The sequence below is a fragment of the Ovis aries genome, chromosome 14, assembly GCF_016772045.2.
Source record: "Ovis aries strain OAR_USU_Benz2616 breed Rambouillet chromosome 14, ARS-UI_Ramb_v3.0, whole genome shotgun sequence".
In the NCBI taxonomy this organism is placed as follows: domain Eukaryota; kingdom Metazoa; phylum Chordata; class Mammalia; order Artiodactyla; family Bovidae; genus Ovis; species Ovis aries.
In genome coordinates, this window is record NC_056067.1 from 9,810,706 (window position 1) to 9,835,149 (window position 24,444).

General features: G+C 58.9%; 2 protein-coding genes and 1 long non-coding RNA gene across 13 annotated transcripts in view; 2 read left to right on the plus strand and 1 right to left on the minus strand.

Annotated features, from left to right (window-relative positions):
• Positions 1-6,807: 6,807 nt before the first annotated feature.
• On the minus strand, positions 6,808-8,903 carry LOC121816463 (uncharacterized). Its single transcript, XR_006056063.1, has 2 exons — positions 8,845-8,903; positions 6,808-8,316 (listed from the first exon to the last, which is right to left on the minus strand). It is a non-coding gene; the product is annotated as an uncharacterized LOC121816463 (long non-coding RNA).
• Positions 8,567-19,387, plus strand: OSGIN1 (oxidative stress induced growth inhibitor 1). Of its 3 annotated transcripts, XM_042231496.1 has the most exons (8): positions 8,567-8,663; positions 10,421-10,604; positions 11,810-11,917; positions 12,410-12,514; positions 13,784-13,920; positions 14,851-15,042; positions 15,272-15,363; positions 18,080-19,387. In XM_042231496.1, exons 4-8 carry the CDS (start codon positions 12,448-12,450, stop codon positions 19,026-19,028), a joined length of 1,437 nt encoding a protein of 478 aa, XP_042087430.1. In that variant the 5' UTR covers positions 8,567-8,663; positions 10,421-10,604; positions 11,810-11,917; positions 12,410-12,447; the 3' UTR covers positions 19,029-19,387. The 3 variants fall into 3 exon arrangements, with proteins under 3 accessions (XP_042087430.1, XP_027833473.2, XP_027833472.2); XM_027977672.2 differs by lacking the exon at positions 11,810-11,917; XM_027977671.2 differs by lacking the exons at positions 10,421-10,604; positions 11,810-11,917.
• Positions 19,388-20,768: 1,381 nt separating this feature from the next.
• Positions 20,769-24,444, plus strand: part of NECAB2 (N-terminal EF-hand calcium binding protein 2) — a 41,284-nt gene continuing 37,608 nt past the window's right edge. For 3 of the 9 annotated variants that reach the window (XR_006056064.2, XM_042231497.2, XM_042231501.2), the window contains exons 1-3: positions 21,093-22,330; positions 22,417-22,528; positions 23,697-23,721. Coding sequence is in view for 7 of the 9 variants with exons in the window: in XM_042231497.2 (XP_042087431.1) it covers positions 22,038-22,330; positions 22,417-22,528; positions 23,697-23,721 (430 nt within the window). In the remaining 2 variants the exon portion in view is untranslated. Of the gene's footprint in view, positions 21,069-21,092; positions 22,331-22,410; positions 23,388-23,696; positions 23,722-24,444 lie in introns of those variants that run through there. The other 6 variants (XM_042231500.2, XM_015100394.4, XM_042231498.2 and 3 more) reach the window with 4 other exon arrangements.

Genomic DNA, 24,444 nt, shown 5'->3' on the forward strand with positions numbered 1-24,444 from the left:
TGCTGTCCACGAAGGCCAGGCCCGAAGGCTATGTGAAATCCAATAAGGACAGCAAACAGGGCTTTTTTTTTTTTTTTTTTTTTTTTTTAGCAGCACGTGGGGCAAAAGAAACAAGGAAAGCGATGCTGCTGCTCCCCTGGGCTGATGGGTGACAGCTGCCGACTTCCCCAGGGCTGCTTATCCGCCTGGACAGTGAACTTGGGCTGGAAGGAGCCGTGTACCTGCCAGGCAGGCCCGGAAGCTCGGAGGAGGGGCACGTCACAGCCCTTGGCCAAACCACCGCTCAGGGTGCTGGGGGCCTGGGACGCGGCCCAGGAGGACGCACAGGACACCGGCTGGAGCTCAAGGTCAGGGACAAGCAGAGGGGCACCAGGCGTCTGAGCAGCGAGGGGGCACCTGCTCACAGCCCCGCCCCAGGTCGTGCACTGCTTCCTGATTGCCAGCCGGGGGGAGAAGGGCGTGGGGCCCCGGAACGAAGCCTGGCCCCTCCAGGAGCGGTCAAGCCAGAGAGGATTGTCATTCCTTCATCTTGCGGGGCCAGCGGACGAGTCTGGAGGACGGTGTGGACGGCCAGGGTCCTCAGAGTCACCCAGAGGCCTTGTGACCAGGCAGACCACTGGGCTCACCCCTAGAATTTCTGACAGTGAATCTCAGGTGGCCTGGGAACCTGCATTTCTAGTAAGATCCCAGGTGCTGCTGCTGCTGCTGCTGCTGGTCCAGGGACCACACTTTGAGAACCACTGGCCTACGGGATGTTTAGAGGGGTCAGGGTGGAAATGGGGACTGGATGATCAGAAAATGACTCTGCTGAGTGAAGATGTCCGGACGGTGGAGGCAGAGGTGGGGTGTCCACAGTTCACTGAGAACCCGCGGTGTGCCAAGCAGCAAGCCACCCTGAGAGACAGGCACCCCTGTTTCACAGACAAGGAGACGGCGGCTCAAAGAAGCGAAGCAACTTGCCCAAGGAGGCACAGCTCGTGAAGTTCCAGAGACGCAGCCCAGTCTCTGGCTCCACGGACAGGGCTCTTCTCACTCGCCCCTCTGCTGTGCCAGTGATAGAATCATGGCTGGAAGGCTCTCCAACGGCATGGCACAGGGCTCCATCCTCAACTTTGGCCAAGTCATGCCAACCTATATGTACATTATACAAAGTGGAGGGTGGCCACTTATGCTCAAAATATTTAAGGATCTATCGGAGGGACTTGCCTGTCGGTCCCCAGTGCCTAAGACTCCACGTCCCAGCGCAGGGGACCCAGGTTCAATCCCTGGTCAGGGAACTAGATCCCACATGGTGTAACTAAGACCCAGTGCAGCCAAATAATTTTTTTTTAATGTATCAGGAAAACACGGAAACAAGATTCATTCATTCATTCAATTAGTATTTATCAGCCTCTTGATGAAAGTGAAAGAGGAGAGTGAAAAAGTTGGCTTAAAGCTCACCATTCAGAAAACTAAGATCATGGCGTCTGGTCCCATCACTTCATGGCAAATAGATGGGGAAACAGTGGAAACGCTGTCAGACTTTATTTTCTTGGGCTCCAAAATCACTGCAGATGGTGACTGCAGCCATGAAATTAAAAGACGCTTGCTCCTTGGAAGAAAAGCTATGACCAACCTAGACAGCATATTAAAAAGCAGAGACATTACTTTAACAAAGGTCCATCTAGTCAAAGCTATGGTTTTTCCAGTAGTCGTGTATAGATGTGAGAGTTGGACTATAAAGAAAGCTGAGCCCCAAAGAACTGATGCTTTTGAACTGTGGTGTTGGAGAAGACTCTTGAGAGTCCCTTGGACTGCAAGGAGATCCAACCAGTCCACTCTGAAGGAGATCAGTCTTGGGTGTTCATTGGAAGGACTGATGCTGAAGCTGAAACTCCAATACTTTGGCCACCTCATGCGAAGAACTGACTCATTGGAAAAGACCCTGATGCTGGGAAAGATTGAGGGCAAGAGGAGAAGGGGATGACAGAGGATGAGATGGTTGGATGGCATCACTGATGTGATGGACATGGGTTTGAGTAAACTCCAGGAGTTGGTGATGGATAGGGAGGCCTGGTGTGACCCATGGGGTCACAAAGAGTCGGACACGACTGAGTGACTGAACTGAACTGATGATAATTTATTATTGATTATGCAAAGATATTGAAAATTCAGACTCTAAAAATCCATCTGCAGGAGTTCCCTGGCAGTCCAGCGGTTAGGACTCTGCGCTCTCAATGCAGTGGGGCACAGGCTTGATCCCTGGTCAGGGAACTAAGATCCCACATGCATCATGAGGAAGGCAAAAAAGAAAAAAATCCATCTGCAATTCCATAGCCCTGGCAAACATTCTAGATTTCCCCCCCACCTCCGCCCCACCCCCGCGATTCCTCTCCAGTACCTGCCCACAGGCCCACGATTTTTTTTAAAAACAAATATTTTCTTAGATTTTATTTATTTAACTTGGCTGCGCTGGGTCTGCTGTGCAGACTTTTCTCTAGCTGTGGCGAGCAGCGGCTACTCTCTAGTTGTGGTTCACGGGCCTCTCACCGCAGTGTCTTCTCTGGTGCAGAGCGCGGGCCCAGGTGCACAGGCCGTGGTAGCTGCAGCTCGTGGGCTCTAGAGCTCAGGCTCAGCGGTGGTGTGCGGGCTTAGTTGCTCCGTGTAACGTGGGATCTTCCCAGGCCAGCATTTGGGCCCGTGTCTCCTGCACTGGCAGGCAGATTCTTTACCACTGACCCACTAGGGAAACACCCCTTGTTTCTACCGTAAAGGGTCTGCATGTTGCCTCCCGGCTCTGTAGCTGCCGTTTCCAAAGGCTGAAGCGTGGTCCTCTCTGAGCACTGGCCGCACCGGCTGGAAGTCGCCTAGTTTTTGCTCTGAACATCAGCGCTTGGCGGGCGCCTCCTTGTCTGCCATGGCCAGGGTTTGTCTGTTGCTTCGGGTTTCCGCTTAGGATTGGGATTCAGGCTCCGGGGATAGCTGTGCAAAGAGAATGAGAGGCAAAGCCACTGGCAGGGGTCGGGGGGTGGAGTCAACATCAAGTTTTCCCATTGGATTCAAATGTCAGAGTCGGGGAAACCGAGTCTCAGTAGATGAGCAAGGTGACGTGCAGTTCTGGCCAGTTGGTGGAGGTCCCACCTGGGTCACCAGTTAGCCCCTGCTGTCCTGGTGGCCTGGCTATTACCTCTCTTTCAGACCTCACAGCTCTTCTGGCAACAGCGTCAAGAACGTGGTTTACAAAGAGAAGGGCTGTCAGTCTGGAAGGGAGTCCAGTGTATTGGGCACCTCCAGCACCCAGGATGTTCCTGGGCTGTATCTCAGCTCACCTCCCAGCAGCGGCAGGGACAGAGGCCCCAGCCCCGCTGCACGTGGCCATCGCCGGTGCTACAGCCCGTGTCCCTCTGCATTCTAGCCCTGGGACAATCAGAGCCTTTGGGACCGGGACCTGAGTGTCAATGTGTTTTTAAATCCACCCCCTCCCAAGTGATTCTGACGAGCAGCAGGGATGAGAGGCATGGCTCTGCCGTCTGCAGCTCGTAGACAAGACAACGGAAGCCCAGGGAGGTGAGGTCACTCGCCTAAAATCACACAGCTAAAAGCAACGGGGCCAGAATCCTGGTTGGTCTGACTCCAGAGTGGAAGTCTGTTACCCCCTAGCCTGGACCCCTGTCCACCCTGAGTGTCCGGCAGGCAGTCATTCCCCTGCCAAGACTCCCACGTTGGTGGTTTTCGGCTACACGGGTCTTCTCTGGCTGCAGAGGAACTCTCCAGCTGCGGTGTGTGGGCTTGTCATCGCGGTCCTTCTCTTGCTGCCGGGCGCGGACTCCGGGCCCAGGGCTTCAGTGGTCGTGGCACACGGGCTTAGTTGCTCCATGACGTGTGGGATCTTCCCAGACCGGGGGTCAAACCCGTGTCCCCTGCCTTGCCCGGCAGACTCTTAACCACTGGACCACCAGGGAAGTCCCTTTCCCTCCAGTTTTTTAAGAAAAGAGGGGGCGATCAGGAAGCAGAGAAGGTGGCTGGAGACCCCCAGCTCCTCCTCGGGACCCTCTGGGGTCTCTCCATGGCGGGGGGCCGGGTGCAGGGCACGGGCTCCCCCAGCTTTGAACCCATCTACCCCGGGGTCCACGGTGACGACGGGGGCGGTGAACCCGCGCGGAGCCCTGGCGCCTCACCCGGGGCGCCTCATCCCAGGGCCGCCAGACTGAAGTCTGAACTCCCTCCCCTTTCTCTGCCCCGCGGCCTTGGGCAAGCCCCTCCAGGTTTCCTCATCTGTAAACTAAACTGGTTATTGAAAATATTTGCCCACCTCCGCGGGTTATCAGGAGAATCGATGGAATGTGGTAGATGGCATGACAGGACTCTGTAAGCAGCCAGGGCAAATATTAGCTCTCCGGTCACGCGCTGGCCAGGCCTGGCCTGGTCACGCCAGGATGCCGGGCCCAGGCCACAACATGGAGCCACATCGCGCATTCTCAGGCCTCAGTCTCCTCACCTGGGCAATGGGAGAGTAACAGCGCCATGCCTTCCTCCCCGGACTGGTACCGATTCCCTGAAACACCTTGCCTTGCGCACCCCTCGCAGAGGGGGCGGCCGTGGAGACAGGGGGCCCTTCGGGAGCGTCCAGAGGTCCGTGCCTTTGCGTCTGAGACAGGAAGCGGGCTTCTTTCCTTCCTCGGGTCCTCCGTGGGGGCCTTTTCCCTGCGAGCAGCCAGGCTCTGCAGTCACAGCCCTGGGTTCGTGCCCCCGTTCTGCCACCCATGTCGTGTGACTTCAGGCTCGAGATTGGCCTCTCTGAGCCTCCCCCCGAACCTCAGCTACTGAACCGGCTGTTACCACCTCGCCAGCCGCATGCTGGCGCTGGCACTACAGGGCCCAGAGCAGGAGAGGGCGGCTCAGAAGCAAGGTGCCCTGCCCCCTGCAATGCCTCAGGGTACCAGCCATCCTGGTTTGCCCAGGACTGAGGAGTTCCTGGAATGCGGTGGGGCTTTTGGTGCTAAATCCGGAAACGTCCTGGAACACCCAGGTCTGCATGAGTGGTAGGTACCAGGGTCCCACCGATGCCAAGTGAGGGCTGTGCGTGTAACTGCCAGTTTCCCAACAGCCTCGTTAAACAAGCTCATGTCCATGATGTACCTCCATTAACCCAGGATGTCCAAAGTATTGTTGTGACTTTCATCTCAACCTGGAATCCACACAAAGGGCATTGAGCCATTTTACCTTTTCTTTTTTAGTTTTCAGTTTTTTTTTTTTTTTTTCATTCTTACTGTTTGAAATCTAGTGTATATTTTACACTTAATGGCTAGATTTTGCCAGGTGACATACAGGCTGCCCAGCTAACTTTGAATTTTAAGCAATGAAAACAAAACTTTTTAGCATAAGTATATCCTAAATATTGCATGGGACATACTCAAAGTTTATTTATTTATCCGAATTTTGAAGTTACCTGGGTACCTGTGTTTTTATTTTCTGCGTCTACTTTCAGCACATCAGAATACGAAGGCTCACATTTCAGGAGCTTAATAACCACAGGAGGTCATGGCCAAGCAGGGAGCAGGGCGGATCTAAAGGAACCAGGGTGCCCAGCGGAGTCCAAGAGAGCCGGTCCCCCACAATCAATCTGCAAAGCCCCGTCGTGCTCTTTCTCTCTGTCTGTGGCCCCTCTAACCTTTGCCCCTTTGTCTGCCTGGAACATTATCAGTCTCAAGTCTTGGTCAAGCTTTCTGGCAGCAACTCAACACATTTTATTTCTGATCATCTGCCATCAGGTAAACAGGCGCCAGGGAAGAAAGTCCATCTCCCGCACACAGTTCTTCCACATCAGCAAATCCTCAAATTCCAGAAAAGGGGTCAGGGCCAGCGTGGGCGGTGGGGCAGCTTGGGGGCGAAGGACCTGCCAGGCCCAGAGATGGGGGTCCCTGGAGCCCACCTCCTTCCCAGGCACCCCTCTGGGCTGTGAGCCTCAGGGTCCTTCCTCCCCGCTCAACCAGGCCCTGGGTGGGAATCTCTGAGCCTGGAGTGTCTCTGTCTACCTCAGTTTACACACCCAAAACCACCAGGGGGGTTGCAGACCAGGGCCCCGGGGTGGGGAAGTGGAGACAGCTGGGGGGTGGCGGGGTGATTTGCTGTCACAGCTCCAGTGTGACAGCCCTGGACTAGAACCTGGGGTGTGTGGGTGCACCTCGGGGTGTCAGGGAGTTTTGGTAACAAGGCCCCCTGGAACAGAGGCCCAGAGAGGTAGCCACATGCCCAAGCTCACACAGCACGTGTGCCGCAGAGCTAGGGGCCGGCGGGGAGCAGCGGATTCTTGCCTGCATGTTCTGTCCCGCGGTGCCACGCGGCACCAGGCGTCCCTGCCGCCGACGACCCCAGGGGAAGACTCTGAGTGCCCCTTCTCCTGCGTAAAGGGAGGCCCCAAGGGCGCCCTGCCTCCCCCAGGCTCACCCAGCCCACAGGGCTGAGCCAGAAACTAGCTTTCACCCGCCGCACCGCACACTGGGTACAGCCCTGCCTGGACCAGTCATGTGGTTTGTGGGTCCTGGTGCCCCGGGGTCTCCTCACCCCAGCTCCTCACGCTACCCCTCAAACCTTTGCCACCAGCCCCTCCTTGTCAGGCGCCCCTCTCTGCCTCTCCCATCCCCCAGGAGCCCCGTGGTCAGCCCTGGTTCCCGCCCTCCCAGTCCCCCTCTGCACATTCCATGCTATGCTTGTTCCAAGGCAGGGCCCTGGTCCTCTGTGACCACCAGGGCCAGGATTAGGGCACAGACATCACCTCGGGCACAAAATGCAAGAGGCAGCAAAGCATTCTGTCATCAAGGCACTTAGTGAGTTCATGCAGTATCTTTATTTCTTTACTGTTTACATTTTGGCCGTGCCTTTCGGCATGTGGGTGGGATCTTTGTTCCCTGACCAGGGATCAAACCCATATCCCCTGCAGTGAAAGTGCAGTCTTAACCAGTGGACGGGCAGGGAAGTCCTCACACAATGGCTTTATTCTGTAAACATTAGTGCTTGTTTGCTTGCTTGGTTTTGGCTGCGCCGGGTCTCCCTTGCTGCTTGTGGGTTCTCTCGTTGCTGGGAGCCGGGGATACTCTTCATTGTGGTGTGCAGGTTTCTCAGAGCACAGGCTCTAGGGCACGCAGGCTCAGTAGCTGAGGCTCACAGGCTTCACTGCAGCACGTGGGATCTTCCCAGACCAGGGGTCGAACCCGTGTCCCCTGCACTGGCAGGTAGATTCTTAACCACAGAAGCCCCACCATATTTTTAAAAATCAAGAATATAAAAAACACCAAAATCCAGGATGAACAAAACATCAAAGTGTTAAATAAAGGCAGCATCAGCATCTGATTTTTGCAGCAGGTTCCGGTACTGCTCAGCATGGCCTGGTTAGAGATACTGCCTTTGTCTGAAGTTTTAACAATTTTGTTCATCTTGGGTTTTGGACATTAATTTTTTTTAATCTTTTTTTTCTTTGGTTGCACTATGAAGTATGAGAGATCTTAGTTCCCTGACCAGGATCAAACCTGTGCCCCTGCATTGGGAACACAGTCTTAACCACTGGACCGCCGGGGAAGTACCATTTGGGCATTAATTTTGATTTTTTTTTTTCAATTGCATCAAAATGCTCTTTTTCTTGATCTCTGAGTGTTTTGGGGCTTCCCCTTAAATGCTGTACACAAGGTGAGGACCTTCTTGCTTCACCCTGGTCCCAGCGGTAGTGGGGCAAAACATATCCCTGGTCCCCCTCACAGGGCAGGGCTGGCAGGAAAGTCTCCAGGTAAGAGAGGTGACAATCGCATGAAAAATGAAATAACAGCTAATAGGCATTGAGTCTATAGGCCAAGCACTGCCCTCACTTCCTCCCGACTTTCCTTTCCTGAGCGCCCTAACTGTGCTGAGTGCCCTCCCAGACGTGGGATAGAACAGACGTAGAGATGCTTCCCGCACCATACAGAATCCACATCCCGGTTTGGGGAGAGACGATAATATAACAAAATCCATAAGGATCAGCAGAACGTGAGGTATGCAATGCTCCTGGCTAAAGACGGAGAGGTGGGGGGCTGGAATGAAGAAAAGGAGCTCTGAGCCTTGTTTCAGGCACAGTCACCGAAACAGCACGGTCACCCAGGAAGGAGAGGTGCCGCATGGCCCCCCTCGCAGACGGGGGAACTGAGGCAGCCCACCCAGGAGCGGGCAGGGCGGGGCTCCCAGCCTGGGGCCGAGCCAGGAGGGGGCGTGGGGTGGAGAACCGCGGAGACCCCCAGCAGAACCGGGACTTTCTCCACTCAAAGCGACCGCCTTGATGGTACGTTGGGCGGGACTGTCTCCGCCTCCCTAAAAGGCGAAAGGCCAGGTTGGCTCAGCCCGGCCGGTGTCCGCCCCGCCTCCTCGCCATGGACCACCCCGGGGTGGGCCCTCTAAGGCCGTCCCCCGGGGCTGGCAACGTGACCGCTCGCCCTCAAGTGTGCAAGTTCATTCATCCAGGGGCCCCTGCTGACTCACGCTTATGAAAGTGATTTTCCTGGCCCCGCCCTCCGCCCGCCTCTTCCCAGCCCCTGAAATACCCGGGCTTCCCGTCTCTCGCACCCTCTTGAATCCCTACGGGGTAACCCGGCTCCCTGACCCAGGTTCTCCGAGAGGCCTGACCGCGCTCCCCAGTGTCCTCGACCCCGGCCGGTCAGGTGAGTGACCCGGGCGAGGCTTGGGGGAGGTGGGAGAAGGTAGCCCGACCCGGGCAGGGCCCTGGGGCCAGGCAAGGGGACCCCAGGCGGTCCTGAGGGCGGACCACCCCGGCTCCCCATGACCAGCATGACCCCCCCCCAACCCCCGAGATCCTCCTCCCCCCCTCCTGGCCATGCCCACCTCCAGGTGCCTGGCACCCTCGCTGACAGCTGCCCTGCCGGCTGGCTTGCTGGGAGTTCACCTCAGCCCACGTGATGCTACTCCAGGCAGGAAAGAGAGGTGTGGCCAGCCCAGGCCGGCTGACCAGGTCCCGCGGGCAGGCTGGGTGCTGCCCTCCGTCTCCGCCTCTCCTGTTCTCACGGACCGAGCCCCCAGGGTCGAGGGGGACCTGGCTTCTCACAGGAGGGTTGGGGGTACCGAGAATGAGGAGTGGAGTTTCAGAGGGTCTGGAGAGCTCTTGGGGCTCCAGATGAGGGAGGCTCTGGGGGCACTGGTATCAGGGGGTGGGTGCAGAGGCCAAGGGCTCACTCTGGTGACTGGCAGGTGGCACTTGGGCTGGCGGAGCACCTCCCCATCCTCCTCTGCCCCGGCCTCACGGCACTTTCTTGGGGGCACTGTTGTGTCATCTTCCTCAGAGGGGACTCCGACAGGTGTCACAGGGCAGGGTTTGGGGTGTGGTCTCTGACATTCCTGGAAAAGACACCACCCTCCTGACCCCAGTTTTTCCCTTTGGGCAATAGGGATAACAGAAAAAAAAAAAATCCACGGGGTGGGGTAGGAGGGTTGTCATTAAAGTGAAATGAGCAAAAGTACCGCAGGTGCTCAGTAAATGTAGCCATACAGGTGTCCTAAGCCTTAGAGCAGTGTAATCTTCAATAACCCTAGAAATTGCAATGCTCCAAACTCTACGCTCCACACCCAGGAAGGTGCAATTATTCCCATTTCTTTTACGCTGCTTTTCTCCTGTGAACTTGAAGGCCTTTTTAATGTCAACATTTGCCGTCTTCAACCAGAGGGACGTTGGAAACTGACCTTCCCAGCTCCCCAAAACTAAACAGTGTGTGAGAAATAGGAAGTTACACTTTCAAATGGAAAGTTGGCAGCGTGCACTCTTCCGAGGAGGTTTTGAGAGCTCCAAGTCTCGGGACTTGGGCCCTGTGTATTGCGGTGCAGGAAGCAACCGCTCAGGTCAGCCTCTGGGTGGTGACCTCATGCGTGTGGCATCCAGAAGTTTCTGGCATGAGCACTGGACGTGGGGTCCAAAAGCCCTGGTGGTGAATGGGGCCTTCTCCCTCCTGGGAGCGTGAAGACAGGCAGCCTGCAGTGCCTCCTTGTCTATAAACGGGGGCTCCTGCAAACACCCCTCTTACTGGCGCTGGGAGGATTCACAGGGACAGGGCAGAAAATGACTTGTCCTGGGGTGGGCGCTCTGTGGGTACCCCATGTGGCAGGCTGTGGGGTGTCTAGGGACCAAACTCTTGATTCATTATCCACTGGCTCTCTGACATCGGGGGCGTGGCCTCACTGCCCTGAGCCTCAGTTTGCTCGTCTGTAGAGTGCTTTCCCTGAGGATGAAAGGCGCCGATGCGAAAGGATGTCGTGACAAGGATGTCACCTGTTCCTGGGGACAGTGAGGACATCAGCGTGGAGCCCTGGGCTTGTGTGAAGGGAGTGTTCTAGGAACCACAGCCCCTGCCCCAGGGCCACCGGCACACCCAGCGGCTGGCCAGTGAGACGCTGTCCCCCCCCCCCCCAGGTGGAGCACTGGGACAGAGCTGCACTCAGCCTGGAGGGGCCTCCATCACACGCTGTCACACCCCGTGACACCCTGTCACACTGCCTCGGGGGGCACGAGAAGGCCCTCGCACAGAGCAGCCCAGGCTCAAAACCAGTTGAGCCGGCACCCCTTGTGGCAAATTCCCCGCAAGCCATCCAGGACGGTGAGACACTTGCTGGGCCTCAGCTTCCCCATCTGTAATATGGGTGCGGTCGTGAGAGTACTTCTAACAACCCGGTTAAATGTGGGTTAAGTTGGTGAATGTGCGTCAAGTGTTCAGGGCATGCTCAGCACCCGGCTCAGCCCGCAGAAGTTCAGAAATGTTGGTTGTTCTATGTGGCTGTGGTGTCACCCCAGAGCGGACAGCGGGGTCCCTGCAGGGAACCAGGAGTGGAGTGGGGCAAGGGGTCCCTGATGGGGGATACAGCTCATGGCCCAGGCCCCACTGAGGCGGTTCTCTGGAGACCAGAGGGCACACCCCCCTGTGACACTGCTGCCTCCAAGCCCCCCCCGCTCAACTGCCAGCCGGAGATGACGGCGCCCGCCTCTCCAGGTGCCTGCGGGGCACAGATGCTGTGGCTTAGCTGCAAGCTCCTCTCCTTGCAAACTGTAAAGGCTGTGGGCGGGCCCGTTGTCAGTGCCGTGGCAGCGACACCCAGGTCCTCTGGCCAGACCCCCCGGCTGTCCCCTCCCCGCCCGGTGGGGGACACTGGTGTTGCTGTCACTCTTGGCACATCAGAGGTCCCACGCTGGCCTCGGTCGTGCTCCCTCAGCCCGTTCAAGATTTGCAAAAAACGTGAATCAGTTGCATACTCTTCCAAATCAGGGAATTCACATAAAAATCCGGATTTAAGCTTTTTCCTGGAAGAATTCTGAAGGCGGGTGATGCCAGGCTCCCATCCCTGGCTGCTCGGGGCGGTCTGGGCCCTGTGCCACTGACTCACCCTTTCACTTGCTGTGAGCCAGATCTCATAGCAAGGTCTTGGCCTCCTTGGAAACAGGCCGAGAGGCCTGAGCAGGGTGTTCAGGCAAAGCTGCGCTGGGGGGACATGGAGAAAGTGGGTCTGGACTCGCCTGGAGAGACTTGCAGCTCCAAGTTCTGGGGTTGGGTCCGTCGGAGTGATTTGGACTCGTGGCCAGCAGAGGGCGCTGGTGCTCCAGAGACGAGCAGTTTTAAAGGCATTTCTCCCCAAACCTAGAGGCTTCGGCCTCTGTATGCCCACCTGTTCTGGCCCAGCCCCTGAGCCCTGGGCTCTTCCCAATGGCCCGTTTTCTCCAGGTCGGTACTCCATGTACATCACCTCCCTGTGTCCCCCTACCCCCCAACAAACCTATGAGGTAGAGACTATGATTATTCCCATTATACAGATGAAGAAACCAAGACCCAGAGAGATCCAGGAATGGGCCCATTGTCACCAACTCAGAAGTGCCTCTCCAGGGCTGGGTCCACTGAAGACCTGAAGGCTGGCCTGTGAGGTGGGGGTGTGGCTGTCACAGGCGTGCTGGGCAGGGCTTGCGTCAAGACAGAGCCAACTCATTGGAAAGATAGAAGGCAGGAGGAGAAGGGGGCAACAGAGGGTGAGATGGTTGGATGGCATCACCTACTCAACGGACATGAGTTTGAGTGAACTCCAGGAGATGGTGAAGGACAGGGAGGCCTGGCGTGCTGCAGTCCATGGGGTCACAAGAGTCAGACACGACTTGGCAACGAAACAACAACTGTCACCATCCGTAATGAGATGGGAGTGTGGAGTGAGGTTCAGAGAGCGGGAGGCGACCAGGCTCGGGGAGAGAGCCCTGAATTATTCGGCCTGTTTAGGAGGTAGCAGGTGTGAGAGGAGCGTCATCATAAGACTCAGGGAGGGCCCTGGACTTGACCCTGAGGCCAACGGGAGGCCACCCTGCAGCTGGGAAGTGACCGCCTGACTCCCAGGCTCAGCGAGCGGCCCTCTTCCCCTGTGCCCCCAGGTCGGCTGCCAGCCCCACATCCCCCGCCAGCCGCAGCCATGAGCAACAGGAGGAAGGACCACCTTGGTGCCAGCAGCTCAGAGCCCCTCCCGGTCATCATCATTGGTGAGTGCTGCTCAAGGCAGGGGGATTGGGTGGGTCAGAGGTCAGGAGCATTCACTCAGCGCTCCGTTCAGCAGTTTCTAAAACATCATTCCAAATAGTCTTTCCAGGAACCTGCAAGGCAGGAGCAGAATGACCTGGAGAGGCTGCCCAATGGGGTGGGATGCTGGTGATAAGTGGGCAACCGACCTGTGTTCCCCCTCGCTGGGTGCCTGAGTGAGAGGACACAGCAGCTGCATGTGGTCCTGCCCTCAGGTCTGCAGAAATGGGGGACAGAGGTCCCCGCCCTCCAGGCCAGCATCAGGTTGAACCACATGAAATGGCCGTTTTTGTAAGTTCAGGACAGTTGAGCATCAGCGATTTCACATGGTTCATCCTAACCGTTGTCTCCATAAGTAGGACTCAGGACAGCACAGGATAAGAGGACAGATAAGAAGTGATGTCATGAGGTTAATTGCCCGAGAAGGGCCACTGGTGAGTCCTGGGGTTCATCAGGACCTGGGGGCAGGCGGCCCCACCACGGGGGGCTTTCGTGCCCGTCCTGAGTGCCCCTGCCCCCGAGCTCACCCTGTCAGCACGTCGTCTTACATGCTGCGGTATCCTCCACATCCCTCGAATCCGCCACGCGTCCCGGGGGACTGGGCTCATCCTTGGTGGTCTCAGGGTCTCATTCTCGCTGCTCTGCAACCATAGGCAAGTTACTCAGCCTCTCTGCTCCAGCATCCTCACGTAGCAAAGGAGGAAAAGTAGCGTGCGCCTGGCTCAGGGGGGTAACGCACGGCACGGGCTTCCGGGTTACGGAGAGGCTTGTTACAGCAGCAGTAGCTTTATTATTTTGTCGTTAAAATCGGTGGGGACTTCCCTGGAGGTCCAGTGGTTCAGACTTTGCCTTCCAATGCAGGGAGAGCAAGTTTGATCCCTAGCTGGGCAGCTAAGATCCCATATACCTTGAGGCCAAAAAACCAAAACATCAAACAGAATATTATTTTTAAAAATTCAATACTTTAAAATTGGTCCACACAGAAAAAAAAAACTTTTAATCACTTAACAGAAAGCTTGACAACATAGTAAGCACTCAGTAAACATCAGTGGTTATTTCCACAGCTTTCTTGTTGTTAAAGTGGTGCAGCGCTAATAAATGCTTTGTTTTTATGTTTATGAGTGAAGAGCAAATCAGGGAATGAGACAGATCAAAACCAAAGCTCTTGGTGGTGGTGGTGGTGGTCTCAGGGCTCCAATGCTCTACCCTCTGACCGCGCCCTCTCTCCCCAGGCAATGGTCCCTCGGGCATCTGCCTGTCCTACCTGCTGTCAGGCTACACCCCCTACGTGAGGCCGGACGCCGTCCACCCGCACCCCCTGCTGCAGAGGAAGCTCTCAGAGGCGCCGGGGGTCTCCATCATGGACCAGGTGGGCTTGAGCTCTGGGCAGGGGCGGGGGACACCCCCACTGCAGGGGAACTCTCCCAGGCAAAAATCAAAAAGCATTTGTGGGAATTCCCCGCCAGTCCAGTGGTTAGAACTCGGTGCTTTCACTGCCGGGCTCAGGGTTCAATCCCTGGACACAGAAGTAGGATCCCACAAGCCACGTGGCACAGCCAAGAAACAAAAGGACGCGTTTGTGAGACATGGGAGGCCACAGAAACCGGAAAGAGGGGTGGCAGCTCTCTTTAAGACGTCGCTTGTCTAGCCTCCCCTAGTCCAGCGATTCTAAACTCAGGACAGTTTTGCTCTCCTGGGGACACTTGGCCACCTAGAGACAGTTTCAGTTGTTACGCCCAGAGTGAGGACACCACTGGCTTAGAGGGTCGAGGCCAGGGATGCCAGAACATCCCACAACACACAGGACGAGCCCCCAGCCCTGGAGCCAGGAGTGCCAAAGCTGAGGACCCCAGTCCTGGGCAGACCTACCAGCCCCTGCTCAGGAGGGCCGACCTGTCCCCCCTCCACACCCCTTGTCTCCCAGGAGGTCACTCAGTGTCCACCGCCCCTTCAGGCAACATCCATCAAGCTGGTCCCCTCCCCCCCAGAGCTGGAGGGTGAGGAAGTAAGCCGCGTGGGGTTTAGATAGGGATTTCCCAGAATGCCTCAGTACAATCCGCAGAGAGAAAGGTCTGTGCTCCAGTAAAGCTGAGACACACCGGGTCTGGCGGATCTAAAAGGGTGAACGCTGCTGCAGGACCGTCAGAGCCTTCATGTGCTGCCGTGCATGATGACTTTCGGGGAGGCAGCGTTTCCCAAGCTCACCTGACACCCCAGTACGAGGGAGGGGAGGCGAGACCAGGCGGCCCTCCTCCTGTGGCCCCTCTGACCTGCGTCCCCCCCTGCCCCCCAACTCCAGGACCTAGACTACCTGTCCGAAGGCCTGGAAGGCCGGTGCCAAAGCCCTGTGGCCCTGCTCTTTGACACCCTCCTGCGCCCAGACACGGACTTTGGGGGCAGCGTGGAGTCCATCCTCACCTGGAGGCACCAGAAGGAGCGAGCGATCCCCCACCTGGTCCTGGGCCGGAACCCACCTGGGGGCGCCTGGCATGTGAGTGGGGCCCAGACAGGGTGCGGGGACTTGTGCCAAACCTCCCTAATACAAGTCAGGATTCTTGCACTTCCCACCTTTCCCTATTCGCCCCCACTGCTCCCTCCTCCCTCCCCTCCCCCCCGCCCCTCCCCCACCAGCCCCGGCCAGCAGAGGCCTCCCCTGCTCTCCAGCCGTGGGGGTGCTGGGGGCCAGCAGAGACTGGGACTTTGCTCTCCTTCACTCCTAGTCCATTGAAGGCTCCATGGTGACCCTGAGCCAAGGCGAGTGGATGGGGCTCCCTGACCTGCAGGTCAAGGACTGGATGTGCAAGAAGCGCAGGTAAGGCCGCCCTGGAAAGCCAAGTTGGGCAGGGAAGACCCGAGCCCGCCCCCAACACTAAACTGGCAGCTAGAGGTCAAGGGGCTTCGGGGGCTCATCGAGCCTGCCCTCGAGGGGGACACTGTGGCCAACGCTGCAGCCGGGCTGGGGAAAGGACTTGCCCAGGGCCACACGGGTGGTGAGCAGCAGAGCTGGGCTCCCCAGGACCCTCTGTCCGGTGCTCCTGCCTCACAGTCTCGACTGGGCCTCCCTGTGGCATCCCAGGCTCTAAGGAGGGTGACCACTGGCCCCTGCCCCCCACATCCTGCCTCAGAGCCTCTGGCCCAGGCTCCCTGGTCCTCTGGCCTCCCGTAGCCCCTTCCGATATTGTGAGCCTGGCCTGCAACTGTCTCTCTCAGTCAGCTAATCAATCGGATGCACTTTTTTAAAATTGATTTTGCATTAGAAACATAACCACAGTACAGGAAATTGAAAACAGAAAAGAAAGACAGCTGACTCCTAACCCCACACTCCCCACCACTGCTGCACCTCGGAAGGTTTTCTTCCCATCCCACTGCCTGCTCCATAATGACCACGCTGCACACGTCTCACCACCCCAGAGAGACAGCTGAATCACAACAGATGCCAGCCCCTGCTCATCCCAGGGCACGAGGCATAAAGTTGCCCAGTGCTCAGGGTGGCATCTGCCCTTGAACGTTTTCTCCACGCTCGGGGTTCTGACGGGGGCCCGTTGTTGTTCAGTCTCACAGTCATGCCCGTCTCTTTGTGACCCCGTAGACTGCAGCACACCAAGCTCTTCTGTCCTCCACTGTCTCCCGGAGCTTGCTCAAACTCATGTCCATTGAGTCAGTGATGCCATCCAACCATCTCATCCTCTGTCATCCCCTTCTCCTCCTGCCTTCAATCTGTCCCAGCATCAGGGTCTTTTCCAATGACTCAGTTCTTTGCATCAGGTGGCCAAAGTATTGGAGCTTCAGCTTCAGTCCTTTTAATGAATATTCAGGACTGATTTCTTAAGGATTGACTGGCTAGATCTCCTTGCTATCCAAGGGACTCTCAAGAGTCTTCTCCAGCACCACAGTTCGAAGGCATCAGTCCTTCAGTGCTCAGCCACCCAGTAGGCAGTTGACCTACTGGAAACCTCACTTGACCTCTTGGGAAACTCTTTCCATCCCTCCAGAGATCATGGTCTGTCCTTTTGACACAGAGACTTTTTGCCCCAGCAGATGTGGTAGAAAGACATCCAGGCTGGTGTAGTGATGTGTTAACAGACAGACAGGAATGTAAATTTCACAGTAGATACACCCTTTTCTGCTCTACTCTTAAAATGTAACGTTATGTCATAAGATCTGACATGGTGATTACACAGTGATTGCAGCCATCCTGTTACACGGCCATGTAATATTCCCGAGAGGGCAGGCAGCTCCACTCATTCCTACATACCGGACCTTGTGCTTAGATGTCAGAGCCAAAAGCCACAACAGACGCACCCCCTGCCCTCAGGGTGCTGCCGCGGTTCCTAAACCACTCCCCAGTCACAGAGCTTTCATTCTTTCCAATGTGCCATTATTATAAGGAACCCTGGATGCAACATCATCTCAGGACAGCCCTTTAAAACACTTTTTACTGAAAGAGAGGAGCGGAAATGACCAACCCACAGCCATGAGTTCCAGAGTTCCAGTTTCAGGAGCAGACTAATGAGCTGTGTTGGCTGGAGTGGCCCTCAGGGATATCTGAGCTCACCTACAACCTTGCGTCCTTACTGATGGGTTGTATTGACTATGTGTCACAAAAGATCCCCTTTGAGTTAATCCGTAACGTGTCCACAAGTCAGGGAAGGGAACTCACTGAAGGTCACCTGGGAGCTACAGGGAAGAGCGGAGGTAGCATCAACATCTACGCCTCACCCACCGGCAACGGCCCTGGAAAAGGTGGTAATAATAGCAAGAGTGATAATAACAGTAATTACAGTAACGTAGTAACAGTAATAATAGCCACGGCTGCTACTGTGTGTTGAGGACTGTGTTAAGTGCTCTATGTGGGCTATTATTTAACCAAGTTCTTTACTGAAATATAAGCACATATAGAAAGCACACAATTCACACACCTACAGGTGGATGTAATTTCTTAAAGTGGATACACACACGTTTCAGTCACCCAGACTCAAAAAAGCAGACCCCTTCTCCCCAGAAGCTCCCCTCAGGCCCCTCCCAATCACCCCCTTCCTAAGAGACCACCCCTCGCTGGATGTCCAACTCCACAGATGAGCTTTATCTGTTTGTGAACTTTATAAAAACAGAATCCTACCCCCATGCACAGAGAATACTAGTCAGTCATTGGAGGAAACGGTCCCAGCCAACCCCGCGTCACTCACAGCCTGTCAGGTTCTAGTCTAAACCCTTCCCTCCTGTCATCTGAGCCTCTCGACGACAGCAGGGAACACGTGCTGTCACCACGCTCATTTTGCACATGAGGGACTGAGGCAGGGGGTTCCCACAGAACCCAGACCCTCTGACACCAGGGGCCACACTCCAAACCCCTCATCGGCTCCACTGTACAGAAAAGAGAGGTTTTTACAGCTCCGAGTGGGTGAACCCCTTGAGCAAGTCCTACATGAAGGGCTGGTGCAGCCACCCTCCAGGGCCTGGCCCCAGCCTGTCCACCCGGCCCCAGTCCATTCCCTGACACTCACGCCCCCACGTCCCTCCTCCCCCAGAGGTCTTCGCAACAGCCGGGCCACGGCCGGTGACATCGCCCACTACTACAGGGACTACGTGATCAGGAAGGGCCTGAGCCACAACTTCGTGTCCAGCGCCACGGTCACGGCCGTGGAGTGGGGGACGCCCGAACCCAGCAGCCCTGGGGCCCGGGACCCCAGCCCGCTCTTCCAGGTGAGCGGCTTCGTGGCTGCCGAGGACCAGAGCCAGCAGCCCTTCTCCCTGCGCGCCCACAACGTGGTCCTGGCCACAGGCACGTCCGACAGCCCGGCCCGCCTGGGCGTCCCCGGGGAGGGCCTGCCCTTCGTCCACCATGACCTGTCGGCCCTGGAGGCGGCCACACGGGCAGGCACAGTGTCCCCGTCCTCGGACCCCGTCCTCATCATCGGGGCGGGGCTGTCGGCCGCAGATGCGGTCCTCTACGCCCGCCACTACGGCGTCCCTGTGATCCACGCCTTCCGCCGGCCCGTGGATGACCCCGGCCTGGTGTTCAACCAGCTGCCCAAGATGCTGTACCCCGAGTACCACAAGGTGCACCAGATGATGCGCGAGCGGTCCATCCTGTCCCCCAGTCCCTACGAGGGCTACCGCAGCCTCCCCGAGCACCAGCTGCTGCTCCTCAAGGAGGACCGCCAGGCCGTGTTCCGTGACCCCCAGGGCCTCCAGAAGGTCTTCGGCGTGGCCCTGGTGCTGCTGCTCATCGGCTCCCACCCCGATCTGTCCTTCCTCCCGGGGGCGGGCGCCGACCTCGCCGTGGACCCAGACCAGCCACTGAGTGCCAAGAGGAACCCCGTTGACGTGGACCCCTTCACCTACCAGAGCATCCACCAGGAGGGCCTGTACGCCATGGGGCCACTGGCCGGGGACAACTTTGTGCGCTTCGTGCAGGGCGGGGCCCTGGCTGTGGCCAGCTCCCTGCTGCGCAAGGAGGCCAGGAAGCCACCCTAGCACCCGCCCAGCAGCCTGACACCCAGGCCCTAAGAGGAGGGAGATCACCACAGCCCTGCTGGACGCAGAGTCCGTCCCAAGATGCCCCAGTGATGGAAGGGGCCTCTCCTGCAGGAGACAGGAGCGGCCATGAGCCCACGCAGCAGGCCTCTCAGATGAAGAGTGGGAAACCCAGACTGCCCGGACTCAGACCAGGGTGGAAACAGTGGCCACAGGACACGGTAGGCCCAGAGCTGTAATTGGGGGTGAAGTGGCCTGTGTGAGCCGGGATCACCAGGGCCCGCAGAGCACTGAGCCAGGACTTCCAGGCCCCGCTCTTTCCAGAATCAGGTCCCAAATAAAACCAGCACCTGCCTCCACTCCTGTGTCCGAGGACTCTGCTTGGGGAGGGCGCCAGGTGCCCAGGACCCTGCCCCCGGAGCTGCCCAGTCAGGGCAGGGGCAGAAGCACAGGGTCATGTGGGAGAAGGTCCCGGGGCTGGGGGACACTGGGTGGTGCCCCAAGTGGAAGGGTAGATGTGACTGAGGAGCGGGTGCCGGGGAGGCTTTCCCAGCCCCACTCAGTCCCTCTCCCTTCAGTGGCTCCTTTGTGATCCCCACACTTGCACCTGCCACAGGGCCTTTGCACAGGCTAAGCTCTAGCCCAGGGAACTTCCCCATCCTCTCTGTAACTCCTCCTCCTCCTTACACTCTTGGAGCATAAGGACCATTTCCTCTAGGAAGCCTCTTCTGACATATGCCCCTCCGTGGCCCTCAGGTAGAACCCACTCTGGTGGGTCAGGGTGCCACCCTTCATTGCAGTTCAGTTCTCACTCTTCCTTACTTGTGGGATCATTCCAGTGTTTGGAGAAGGAAATGGCAACCCACTCCAGTATTCTTGCCTGGAGAATCCCATGAACGGAGGAGCTTGGTGGGCTACAGTCCACGGGTCGCAAAGAGTCGGACACGACTGAGAGACTTCACTTTCACTTTCACTTCCAGTATCTGGCTCCACCCACTTGGCTGTAAGCTCCAGGAGGCCAAGGCAAGCCCTCCTGTTTTCCCGATGTTCTTGGAACCCAGTGCGGCCACCAGGCCTAGCACCCAGCAGGGGCTCCTTTAATTCTCTGGTTCGGTGGGTGGGAGTCTGGAAGGATGGACGCAGGGAGTATAAGGGGAAGAGGGTGTTCCAGGGGTGGGGAACACTAGTTCTGGGCGTTGTTTAACTCGCGGGGGAGGTCTGAGGGGCGTGCACCCGGTGGAAGGGACGAGTGGGTACTTGCGGAGTGGAGAAGGCCCCAGTGCGTGGGCGCGCGTTCCTTGGGCTGCAGCCGGCAGAGGGCGCTACCGGCTCGCCGGACACAGCGCTCCGGCCCCGGCGGCGGCGCCACGGAGTGGAGGAGGGGGGATTCTTCTGGAGGGCGGGCAGGGGGAGACTTTCGGAATGGGGGCAGCCCCCAGGGATGCACCCCCGAAGCCAGACCCCCAAAACCCCGCGCCTGCCAGGCAGCCCCCTCCGTGGCCGGGCCGGGGTCTAGCTCCCCAGCCCCGCGGCCCACTGCCGGCAGCCCCCTGCCGCCGCGCCCGGCCGCCGGGGGCGGGGGCGGTGGCCCACGGGGCACGTGGCTCCGGGTCCGGGCGGGGCGGCGCCCACCCCCTCCCGTCCCCCAGCGCCGGCCCGTCCCCGCGTGGCCGCGGCCGCGGGGGCAGAGGGAGGGAGGGCGGGGCGCGGGCGGCGGCGGCGGGCGGCGCCGGGGAGGGGGTCGCGCGGGGGCGGGCCGCGGGCCGGGCGGGGGTCGGCGGGCTTCCGGGCGGCGGCGGCGGCGGGCGCGGCGCGATGTGCGAGCGGGCGGCGCGCCTGTGCAGGGCCGGCGCGCACAGGCTGCTCCGGGAGCCGCCGCCGCAGGGCCGGGCGCTGGGCGGGCTGCTGCGCTGGGTGGGCGCCAGGATGGGCGAGCCCCGGGCGCCGCTGGCCCCCGACGCCCCCAACACCCCCGTCGCGGACCCCGGCCCCTACCCGGGCCCCGCCTCGCCGCGCGGGGGCACCGCCGTCATCCTGGACGTGAGTACGCGCGGGCCGGGACCCGTTCTCCCCACCGGGCGACGCGGACGCCACGCTCCCGGGACCCCGCTGGGACCTGCAAGACCCCCTTCTGCTTGAGGGGCAGGGGTCCCCGGGCAGGGACGCTGGCCCGCACCCCGGGGGTCCAGAGCGGGATCCACCGGCTCCTCCTTGTGCAGAGCGCGGCCCCCAGCTCTTCGGCCCCCGGGCCGGTCTCCGTGCGGGTCCCGTCTCGTCCCCGGACCGGGACGACCCCTTTACCTCCCTCCCCTTCTCGGGATCTCCACATTCTCGGAGCCGGGACCCTGGAGCCCCTCGACCCGGCCACCGCCCCCTACTTCTGTCCTGGCCAAACCCTCATCTTTCTCCAGCCCGCGCTTCATCCTTCACCCAGCTCCTTCCCGGGACGCGAGTCCCAGACCGCCGTCGGCCCCTGCTCCTGCCCGCCCCACCGACCCCTGCCCCCCGTCCTTACTTTTCTAAGACTCTCCCCCCAACCCACCCCATCACACACACAATCCCTGGGTCCAGGGCCATTTTTCTTGTCCGAGCTTTGGACCTTAAGCCCTTGTATCCTCAACCCTTTTGCCTCAGGCACCACCTTTTTAAAAGCAAAGCCCCCTCCCCACCTGCCTTCCTCTCTCCTTTCAGTAGGACTGGAGCCATCCCCCATCCTCTCTGAGGACCACCACTCCATTCTGAGCCAGTCCTTGATCCCCTTCCCCCGCTCCCCCCTCCCTCTCCCTCTCCTCACCCCTCCCTCTCCCTTTCCTCACCCCTCCCCCTGCTCACCCCCTCCCCTTTTCACCCTCTCTCCTCCTCACCCCCACTCCGCACCCCTCCCCCACGTCCTCTGGAGCCCAAACCGCCCCACCTCACCCTCCCACCCACTCTCCTCTGTAGGAGGGAGCCTTCTGCAGGGTGGGGGGGCGTCCCCCGTGGGGTGCTCTGCCCACCCCAAGGGGCAGCATGGCAGTGGGGTGTGCCTGTCCTAGGGAGGGTCCTCCGAGGTGGGTGACACGGGGCTGGGGGTGCCATGTTTATGTATGGTGGGTGGGTTTCAGGGAGAGGTGTGTGTATCACATCCTGGTGAGAGGGGGACAGTGTGGGTTTCCTCTCGCCCCTCCACCCCCACCACGTTCCTGTTGGAGCCTCCATCGCTGGCTCTCAGCCGACAGGGCAGGGGGTGATCTGCCGCACGTGGCCATGGCTCCCAGGCTTCCCAGAACGTGCTCACACACAGCCCACTCGCACCTGCACAGGTGAGCCCTCTCAAAGCCCCAGTGAGTTCGCAGCTGAAAGCCCTTGCAGCGGACAGCTCTGTCCAGGCCCCCCCCCTTTTGCACAGGACAGGACGTGGACTCTGGAGTCCTCACGCCACGCTGCTGGCTCTGAGCCCCAGTCTCCTCATCTGTGAAATGGGGGTGATGAGCGAGTGCCAGGGCCACATCTCCTGTCAGGTCAGTCACTTTAACGCTCACCCCCGGCCCCGGCACCTGAAGGTGGGACTCCAGCCTCCTCGGGAACCTTGCAGTCAGGAGCAGGCAGTGTGCGGTGCACAAGCTGGGGTGCTGGCAGCTGCCCCCTTTTCTGCCCCAGCTGCTCCAGACCTGTGTCCCCTGCCCCAACTTGGGGTTCAGCTCAAGAAAGGGGGAATGTTTGAGAATATCTTTCCTGAGCTGCTGCTTCAGTTTGTCACAGCCCGGGTGCCTGACAATGGATGCCTGCCCTACTGCTTGGAGGGAGGGGCCCAGCTCCCGCTCTCCAAGGTGTGAGGGTCACACGCTGGGGGCGGCGTCTCCCCCTCTTCCTACCTTCAGCAAGGCTTGCGTGCACGCGTGCTAAGTCACTCAGAAGGGTCCGACTCTGCGACCCCATGGACTGTAGCCTGCCAGACTCCTTTGTCCATGGAATTCTCCAGGCCAGATACTGGAGTGGGTAGCCTTTCCCTTCTCCAGGGGATCTTCCTGACCCAAGGATCGAACCCAGGTCTCGCACATTGCAGGTGGATTCTTTACCATCTGAGCCACCAGGGCAGCCCCCAGCAAGGCTTACTAGGACTAAAAACACCAGGAGGAGCTATCTGGTTTCAGCTGCAGCTGGAGGGGACCAGGCTGCCCCTTCCCTCCCCGCCTCTCTTTCTGAGCTGCTTGCGGGCTGCTCCTACCCACTGACCACCCCCAAAAAACTAATCCCGCCGTGCACTGGCTGATCCTGTCGTCAGGCCTCGAGGTTTGCTTGGCAGATGCCTCTGTTCAGATTTAACCCACCCTCCCTGGAGAACACCAGGCCCTCGAGAGGTCCTAGTGGGGGTGTAAGGTGAGTGGCTGCCTCCCACGGACGGGAGTGGGGAGCACGCAGCCGCCTGTGGGTGCTGCACGTGGGCCAAAGGTTCTGGACACACACCCGTGCGGCGTGCTCTCGACCGCATGGCCAGCAGCGCCTGAGGAAGAGGGGAGGCTGTCTCCTCGAGGGGAGCTGGAGGGCCACTGCCTGAAACACCCTTCCACCCCCGGGTCTCCTCCCTCAGGAGGGAAAAGGGGCCCGGCTTCCGCAGGTCCACTGGGCTGGGGGTGTTGGAAGCCTGCCCCTCCCAGCCGACACTGACTCGACCTCTCTTCTCTGCAGATTTTCCGCCGTGCGGACAAAAACGGTGAGTCTTCCCACACCCCGCGAGGCTGTCCCCGTGTGAGGACCTGGCTCTTTCTGGTTGGGGGTGCAGGACGCTGCCCTGCGCCTGTTTCTCCATCCTACGAGGGACCCCTGTGGTTCCTACTGAGCAGGGGAGCCATGCGGCTTCAGCGGGCAGGTGTGGGCAGTGCGGTGAGTTATGCGTGCAGTCAGCGCTTCGTGCACTTCCACCACCTACAGCTGGGCCAGGCCAAAGCCGCCCTGGGGGCCGCCCAGGAAGCCCCCAGCCTCACCTCGGGCCCCGGCACACTTTTTCCTCAGACGTCCATGCTGTCGCCCCTGTTCTGTCAGCTCCATGGTGGCCCAGAGAGGTTCTGTGTCTTACCTGGGGTCACCCAGCTGCAGGAAGGCAGTCCAGCCTCTGTTGCAGACCCCTGGCTCTCCCTCCACCCCCCCCACTGCCGTCCCCCCAAAGAGACTTCCCACACAAAGTGAGAATCGTGTTGCGGTCCATGAATTCAGGACACCCGCTGGAGACTGCTCCACCCCGGCCTTTCTGGAAGGCAGGGGCCCCCTGAGCCTCACGGTGGCCGCCGGGAGTGATTGTCTACATACTGGAATCGTCATTCATGGGTTGAAGCAGCTCTCCGTGGTCTTGAACCAGGACATAGTCCCGCTTCAGGCCTCAGTTTTGCCATCTCTAAAGTGGGGTGATAACACTTAACCTGTCTACATTCCAGGGCTG